The sequence below is a fragment of the Oryzias melastigma genome, linkage group LG21, assembly GCF_002922805.2.
Source record: "Oryzias melastigma strain HK-1 linkage group LG21, ASM292280v2, whole genome shotgun sequence".
Lineage (NCBI taxonomy): Eukaryota > Metazoa > Chordata > Actinopteri > Beloniformes > Adrianichthyidae > Oryzias > Oryzias melastigma.
The window spans coordinates 14,979,335-14,988,153 of NC_050532.1; the positions used below are offsets into that span (position 1 = coordinate 14,979,335).

The following is an 8,819-nucleotide window of genomic DNA, read 5'->3' on the forward strand; positions in this document are numbered from 1 at the left end:
ATACCGTTTCCTCACAGTTCTCACTGAGGCTTCCTGATGGATTTCACTGGTGACATTAAAAAACACACAGCAGTGATCTGATATTGGTCTTCACATTACACACCACGGTGAGCGAAATCCTGTAATTTCAGAAATGAATAGAACCATCAGCCCCTTCAGCTTTTATCTCTGGGACTTCAGAGCAATCAGAGCTGGGAGCACACGTGCACTGTCAACACGTGCGCCGCCAACAGGTGAGACATCATCAGGTGGAGCCAAGCATCGCACACTCTGACCTGTGCAGCTGGATGCGCAGCGTGACCATGTGGTACACCTCCATCAGCATGTCAGCAACCGTGGCTTCTGGGGCGTCAGTCAGGAAGTGGATGGGAAGGGGGTTCCACCTCCCCACTTTGATGATGCCTGCACACAGACAATCTGTCAACAAACAACACCTGATCCACAGGAAGCTGAACTGACGGCTCAGCGACTGAAGTAGATGACCAGTTTAAAAGTTGTTGCACTTTTCGGATTAATTAATCAAATCACATTTGATTCATGAAACAGTTGATTTATGGGTCAGTTTTAGCATATTTTAAAACACACTACTACAAAAAGTTCTTCTGAAGTTAAATGTGAAAAACAAAAGCTGTCGTATCATCAGCGATGGTAGAGAGCCAGTCATCACAATGTGTTTTCATTTCCTCTTAACTTTGTAATTACCAGATTTACACTGGAGAGCTAACTTTAAAAATAAAAAGATGGTGGCAGTCCAGACACTTTTTTTCTCATCCGAATGGAGCAGAGATCTTTTCTTCCCTTTGGTTCTCTCACTCTCTCAGGAAAGTCCGTCTGTCTTCACTCTAAAGTGAGGCGCACCAGAGTTCATCTGCAAGTGAACTGAGACCATCGTTCTCTAGAGGACCAGAGCTCTTCAAACATAGGAGAATGTGAGCTCCAGCCAAAAGAACCATCAGAAAAGTCCAGCTCTGGATGAGACCAGACCACAATCACATCTGGGTCAGACTCAGACCAAAGGTGAGCTGGAATGTTTGTAAAAGCTAAGTTACGAGATCAGAGCCACTGTGGGACAGTTGTTATCACAGATCAGAACTGCAACAGCCAACATGACTGCCACAATAAGGCCTCAACAGGAAATTTTTAATTCTGAATTTAATTAAAAAATAAAAGCTTCTCAGACTTTTTCTGGGCTGTCAAGAGTCATCACTCTCTGGTGCTTCCAGAGCCGTCTGAATTTCATCTTTTACAACAACAGCCCTGCAATGATCAGGTTCAGTCCACTTCAAGAGACGTTTCAATGGAAAGTGCTGCAGGAAAAGGAGGACGTACAGTTCCTCTGCAAAGTTTGTTAGCATCTTCTGTCCTCTCTTTAACTGTGTTTCGACCTGTTTTATTTCTGAAATTGACTACATATGTTCAGATCTTTGTCCTTTAGGCAAATGCAAAGAAATAGAAGGAATGCGTGTCGACCTAAATCTTTCAAACATAAAAGTTTGAGAAAAACAGTACATTACCAGCAGTGAGAACTCGAAGGGCTGGTGCCCTAAACTGCAGAAGGAAACAAAGGACTTCAGCTTGATGGGAGGAAAAAAAGAGTAAAAATTCAAATATGGAAAATCATATAAACACAGATTCGCACAGTCAGGTTTCATCATAGAGACTGGCTGAAGCTGTGAAAACTAAACAAAACTAATCACATTACTGTCCTCTTAATGAGATCCAGAAGGGTCTCCCTGCCTCCCTCAGTAGACCCCACATCCCGCTCCCCTTCCTCCTTCCTGCGTCTCCTCCTGAGCCTCCTTCGATTAAGCTCTGTCTGGTTTGCTCCAGTCTGGATTCTGCATTCACTTGTTCTGTACCATTTTGAGATTTTAATGTTTGCATTTACATCAGAATCAAAATCGGATGTGAACTCATCTCTGAATATCCCTGTTATTATGGCTGTTAGTATCAGCAGCAACATGGTTGGTTGTCTCAGAATTCAGTGTGAAAATTCAATGCTTCAGAAAACTAACAGCAACACTTTGTATATCCATAAGAATGCCGAAGAAGTCTTTGAAAGAGAACTCTGCCATCCCACAATACTTGTATAGCAGGCAGCAGTGGATGCAGTTTATCTCCCACAGACAGACATGCTGCTGTGAAGATTGGTCAGTTGGTGCTTCTTCAGAAAAACTCAGCAGAAAGCCGTATTTCACACACAGCTGCTGTTTCCAGTGGGTGGTTGGAGTAAGACTGGTTCCTTTTTTTAAAGATCTGCATTTCCTTCATAACAAAGATGAATTCCTATGATTTTACAGTGGTCAAGATTAGACATGCAGGTCTTTAGCATCAAAGTGTGGTTTCATTAGTATTTACACAAAACTTTATGGCAATGTGGAATAAAAACATTCTTGTCTTATTTTTGTTGTTATAAAATGCTAAAACATCTTTACGTTTTGTTCTTTTTGTCACCATAACAGCATGTGGAGAAGATAACAAAGAGCCTAGGAGGAACAGATCACCATCCATCTAAAAAAGCTCTGCCGGAGCTGCGCTGATCTCTTCCAGTTCTTCTAAGATAATAGAAAAACATTTCTCATAAGCTACAAACTTTGTGCAGCGTGTAGTGTAGCTGAGTCTTGCATCCTTATGGTTGTAAAACTCCCCTGCAGTGCATAAGCGGGACTTTCCCGTATCTAGATTTAGGTTAAAATACAAAAACGAATCCCAAAGAGACATTCGCATTAGGGTTGTGGGTCGGCTTTCATCCACTTTAACAGCGTTCCTACAGCACAATACAAATGTGAACTTCACACTTAAGCACATCTGGACCTTAGGACTCTGTTTGAGCCAAGGCCCAGCTGTTTCCTTGATAAGAATCACAAAGCACCAATCGACAAGTGAGTCAAAGAAATAAAACTTTGTGCTAATAATATAATTGTATTAAAGAGTTTCAAATAACCAAATGAACACAAAGTAAAAATGTCTTCTTTGATCTTTCAGATTCCTAACTACACAGTGTGAAACCTGGACCTGTCTGAATGAACACGGAGTTGCTATCCTGGCAAGGATACACATTTTTTAAACCAATCAGGTGAAATGAAACTGTTTCTCACCATAAATTCAAATTCAAAGAACTTTATTTATCCCTGAGGAGCAATTCTATTTTTAGGTGCAGAGAGTACCTTCAACAATCAAATTACACACGACTCAGGAGCATGGAGAGAAACAATAATCACAATGAAAACAGGAGAAAAACTGTACAATGCTATGATTCCTCAATACAAGGAGAGGTCTGATGTTGTATAAAAGAGACAATATTAAAAAATAGAATACAAAATTAAAAATAATACCCATATATAAAAAATATAAATATCTTTTTTTTTACACCTGAATATCTGTCATGGAACACTAGAGTACCGCAGCACACTGGTGGAAAAACACTGCAGGTGGACAAGAGGATTGGGTTTGTTCAGGTCCCACGATTGACGATCGCTGCGACAAAAAAATAATCCAATCAAACCAAATCTGAAAACAGGGAAGAAACCCTGAAGTGTGTTTAAAGGGCCTGGAGGGGCCATGACCACGGCGCCTACCCCAAGAGGAAACCATTCTCTTTCTTGTGGTTGTTAATGTCAATCAAGACATTCAAACACACAGAGGCAAACACTAAATCGCTGCTTCAGGATCAGTTTGAAACGTCCAACCACTGATCTCTTGTCATAGAATTTTTCCTCAATCAGAGAACTGCTAATGGAAATGAGGAGGACAGACAACATTTTTTCGCTTACTATCATTTGTCTATCAGCAGCGACCGGTTACATTGAAGCAGTTTGGGTGGTTATTTTTAATGCACATAAAATGGACAACGTCTTAGATATCTGCAATAAAGATCAGGTTAGTCCTGTGAACACGGATGCTTTTGTTAATAGATTTTACAGCCATTTGACAGAATATCTCCAGAAATTTCATCTCCAGGGTAAAGAAAAGTAGATTCTGTGGACATTCTGTCTACACTTCAGAATTATGTATCTTTACGCTGAACAATACAGCAGCTGAGCTGCAGGTTTTGTCATCAAACACCCTGATGTGGTGCAACAGCTCACAATCCCGTCTGTGGAAAACCAACAAAATGCCTCTGATTTTAGAATCCAGACGGAGCTTTAAGAGCAGCAGTGGGAAGAGCAGGACTTCTCAGACTCTGTTATTTGTGGAATGACTGAACATTTTCAAATGATTTTCTGAACAGAGTTAGCAGCAGATGCTGTCCCCTCTCACCTGACAGCTGATCAGTTTTAGCTGCTGCAGTGCGGATGCTCTGCTCCACGTCTTCAATGAGAAAAGTTTGCGTCTTCACAGGCAGGATAAAGCTGCAGCCGTCAGACGTGGCAGAGTCAACCATTGGCGGAAAAGTACAGGTTTGCTGCAGTCCAGTCTATAAAAGCTTTCAAAGCCTTATAATTGAAATAAACAATATCTCCCAGTTAATTGCTGGGGTGAGCTAATTAAAGAAAGGCCACAGTGCCTTAAATACACTGCTGGGACACAAGAATGCAGGACACAATTCAAACAGGCAGAAAATAGCCTGCACTCCGTGTAATTTTGGTTGTGAACCACACGAGGAAAAATGTGTAATTTAAGAATGAAATTATTCATTTAACATAAACACAAAAGCATTCATTTGTGAGAAGCTCTGGAGGAACGCTGTTGTTTTTTCACAGTGGTGTCGTCCCCTTCAGTTTAGAAAGACCCACGTCGGATGGGGGGTCACATGAAGAAACACCAACAAACCTGCACGCTCAGGCAGGCTGCAGGCACATGCACACACACGTGCACACCTATTGGAAGCAGATGGGAGTGCATGTTCAGCCCGGGTCTCTGTCCCGCTGATGCTGACACCGTCCGGCGGCTGGAACCACAGCTGTCTTTGGGTCTCCCTCTCAGACAGACGACTTCCTGCCCAGACTTTTGTTGTGTCTGTAATGACTTCTGCCACTCTGCTCTCCTTTGGTCAGCTGAAACTCTGGGTTCTGTGCTGACAGCTTCTCAGGCAGTATCCTCATAGTACTGTTCCCATTCTGACTGACATTTGTTTGTCAGTCTCAGTAAGTTTAGCCGTGTCTTCTCCCAAAGTGCTCACTGTGATCACTGCTGTGACCCGTCACAGGTCTTCACAGGTCGTCACAGGTCTTCACAGGTCTTTACATGTCTTCCTGGTGTTGCATCGCTCTCCTGTGTTGCATTATGAGTTTGTTGTTTCCTAGAATCTTCAGCTGTCCTGATCTGATTGTAGGCGACTGCGACGCATGGCAACTTCTCTGACACTGATCTGAAACACAACTACTAAAATAACTTTTGTTATTGTACAAAAAAGGACCTAATCTTATCTCCAATGATGGTTGTGGTGTTTATCCACATCATTTTATGAGGCAACAAAAAACAGGAGCTGTAGAGAGCTGGGACCAAAGTAACACACTACAAACCCTGCAGTGGCAATCATGCCCCTTGGCTAAAGCCAGTACATGTGCAGGCCGTCTAAGGTTTGCTAGAGAGCATCTGGATGATCCACAAGAGGATGGGGAGAATGTCCTATGGTCAGAGGAAACCAAAATAGAACTTTTTGGAAAGATCTGCTGTTTGGAGGAGAAAGAATGCTGAGTTGTATCCAAAGAAGAACATACCTACTGTAAAGCACGGGGGTGGAAGCATCACACTTTGGGGCCGTTTTTCAGCAAAGGGATCAGAACGACTGATCCATGTAAAGGAAAGAATGAACGGGGCCACGAATGATCAGATTTAGAGTGAACACCTCCTTCCATCAGCATACTGAAGACCAGCTCAGTGGCCTTGTGGTAGAGTGTCCGCCCTGAGATTGGAAGGTCGTGGGTTCATACCAAAGACTCTAAAAATGGGACCCAGTGCCTCCCTGCTTGGCACTTAGCACTAAGGAGTTGGACTGGGGGGTTAAACCACCAAATGGTTCCCGAGCACGGCTGTGTCTGCAGCTCACCGCTCCCCCAGGGGATGGGTCAAATGCGGAGAACAAATTTCACACACCAAGGTGCGTGACAAAAAGTGAGACTTTAACTTTAATAGAAGATGAAACGTGGCTGGGTCTTTCAGCATGATCCCAAACACACTGCCTGGTAACCAAGGAGTGGCTTCAGAAGAAGAATTTCAATGTTCTGGAGTGGTCTAGCCAGTCTCCAGATCTCAACCCCACAGACACTCTCTGGAGGGAGTTGAAAGTCCATGATGCCCAACAACAAACCAAAAACATCACTGCTTTAGAGGAGATCTGTATGGAGGAATGGACCAAAAAACCAGCAACAGTTTGTGAAAACCTCTTGAAGACTTACAGAAAACGTTTGACTGCTGTCATTGCCAATAAAGAGTATATGACAAAGTATTGAGATGAACTTTTCTTATTGACCAAATACTTATATTCCACCATAATTTAGAAATACATTCCTTAAAAAATCAGACGATGTGATCTTCTGGATTTTGTCTGTCATAGTCGAGGTCTACCTATGATGAAAATTACAGGCCTCTCATATTTTTAAGTAGGAGAACTTGCGCAATTGGTGGCTGACTGAATACTTTTTGCCCCCTGTATGAAGTCAATGCTTCCCTGTGGTGATGAACACTTTGGACTGTAGCTCCTCCCACATGCGTGGGCAGCGTCAGGCTTAAGTACATAATTTTGGTCAACCACTGAGCAGCGATTTGATATGCATGAAAACAGAGGTGGTGGATGCAAATAGCGTTGTGTGTAAAGACAGGATAAAGGGAGTTCCTCACTCATTTACTATCCTCCCAAATCTTCAATTACTTTGTATCATAAGAACGATCTTTGTGCACAGAACACAAAATTACCTGTTTACCGCTGTATAGAAATCTTCCTAAAATGTTTGGACAAAATGAAACTTCTCCAAATGGAAGATGATGTGAGTTCTTCAGACTGGAAGAGTGGCTTATCCTTCCTGCACTCTGTGTATGACATCCCTTCTCCACACATATGTGGGGGGTGAATGAAGGTATAAGTCCATATACTGACTCCGTACCATAAAGTCACAATAAAGGCTCTTAAGTGTCTCTGGCCAACAGTGGAACAGAGAAGAAGATGAGGAAAACCCAGCTGAGAGAAGTTTATCAGTTTTATTAAAGACAGGACGAGACTGTTCCAGAGCAGGAAAAGAGCAAAGTCTAACTTGTCGCAAACTGCTAGTTCCTGGGAGATAAGGGGAAGAGGCTACGGGTCAAGAGATGGTTAACATTGCTCTGCAGACAGTGACCAGATCGTCCTTATGACGCTGAGAATGACACAAAGATCCAAACGAATCCAGACTAATGTGCACACCAGACTATTTTGTGGGTGGAAATATGTTCAGAGAATAAGTTTACAAGGGGAGGAGGAATGGATGATGGAAGAAATCAAACAGGGACTTGGGGGAGGCAGATTTGAGGGGTCAAGCTGACTTGGTTAAAGGATGACATTTGAAATGTATGCTAAATGTGGAAGCTACAAACTGAAAAAAACTGTTTGACACTACAAGAAGTTTCAAAAGCTACGGACGTGTTGGAGGAATGTCAACTCGGTACAAACTCTCCAGAAATTATAATAAACAGTCCAGTCTTCTACATCTCACTGCAGGAGTAAGTGTGAGCAGAAATCATCTTAGCTCTGCTTGGAGCAAATATGCTGACAGTCCAGCTATGAAGACACGTGTGTGTGGTTGAGAGAGAACTGGGAAACATGCTAAGGTGACTGAAGCCGAAGAACAGCAGAGGGACACAACTGGTGTTTTTGGTTACATCTGTGTGATGGAGAGATCTCCAAACACAGAAATACATTTGTAGATAGTCTTTGCTAAAAACTGTCTATAATAGTTTAGTGTGGAGGGAGGCAGGAAAATGTTAATGTCCCCAAATCTGTCTGAAACAACGATGATTGGAGCACATGTCAGCATGTGGCGCCACATTGAAAGTCTCTTTTAGTACAACTCTTAATGTCCATGGATGCATCGAAACTGTACCTGGAAGTTCAGTTCCTATGATTTGGAGGCTTGATTTTTACTGAAGAACATTTCAGGTTTTGTTTATTTGTCTTTTCTTTGTCTCTTGAGAAAAAATACATACTGCATCTAAAAAAAGTTAAATGTAGGAGTTTGTGCTGTTTGAGATTTTGACACCAAATTTTTTCAGTTTTTTTATATCAAGTACCAATAATGGTGTCTGCCCTGGAACAAGCACACCGGTCAGTCAATTACATTAGTGTCAATACACTTCAATGCAACATCAGTTGAGACCGTTTGAATACAAAGAGGCAGAGAGACATAAGAGAGATAAGACAGCAGCACACTTGGAGCATGGGGGGCCAGAGAAAGTCCTTTAACTGGAGTGAGAAAGTCAACGCTGCTGGAATCCAAAGCTGTCAGGGTATGAGACCAAGTCTCTGGTGAGGGGATGGATGGCATTATGTGGATGAGGTTTGCTGCTGCCAAGAGTTCTTGGTACTTAATAAAACCACCAAAGAAAGCTCCAACAATGTGTTTTAATCAACTGAAATTCCACAGTTGTAACTATAGGAGGCATGTCCTGAAAGCCTGAAGCCTGCAGTATGAAATCAGAGTCATGGACAAACATTTGACCCACACCTACAAATCCTAAAATCTACTCGAACTTTTTCTGATTTATCCCGTTTGTGTTTGTTCTCTGCATCAGTCTCTCAATTCTTATGAGTTGAGAAGCAAAATACCTGAAATTGCAACAGTTTTTTCTAAGAAGATTGAAGTTGCAATATTTTTCAAAAAGAATGGTTCCCAAAAGCATTTAAC

At 42.2% G+C, this 8,819-nt stretch overlaps 1 protein-coding gene across 1 annotated transcript in view; it reads right to left on the reverse strand.

The window, feature by feature from the left end:
- satb2 (SATB homeobox 2) overlaps positions 1–8,819 on the reverse strand; it is a 61,563-nt gene that overhangs the window by 33,829 nt on the left and 18,915 nt on the right. Inside the window, exon 4 of the mRNA XM_024260514.2 lies at positions 276–402. Coding sequence (XP_024116282.1) covers positions 276–402 — 127 coding nt within the window. The remainder of the gene's footprint in view (positions 1–275; positions 403–8,819) is intronic.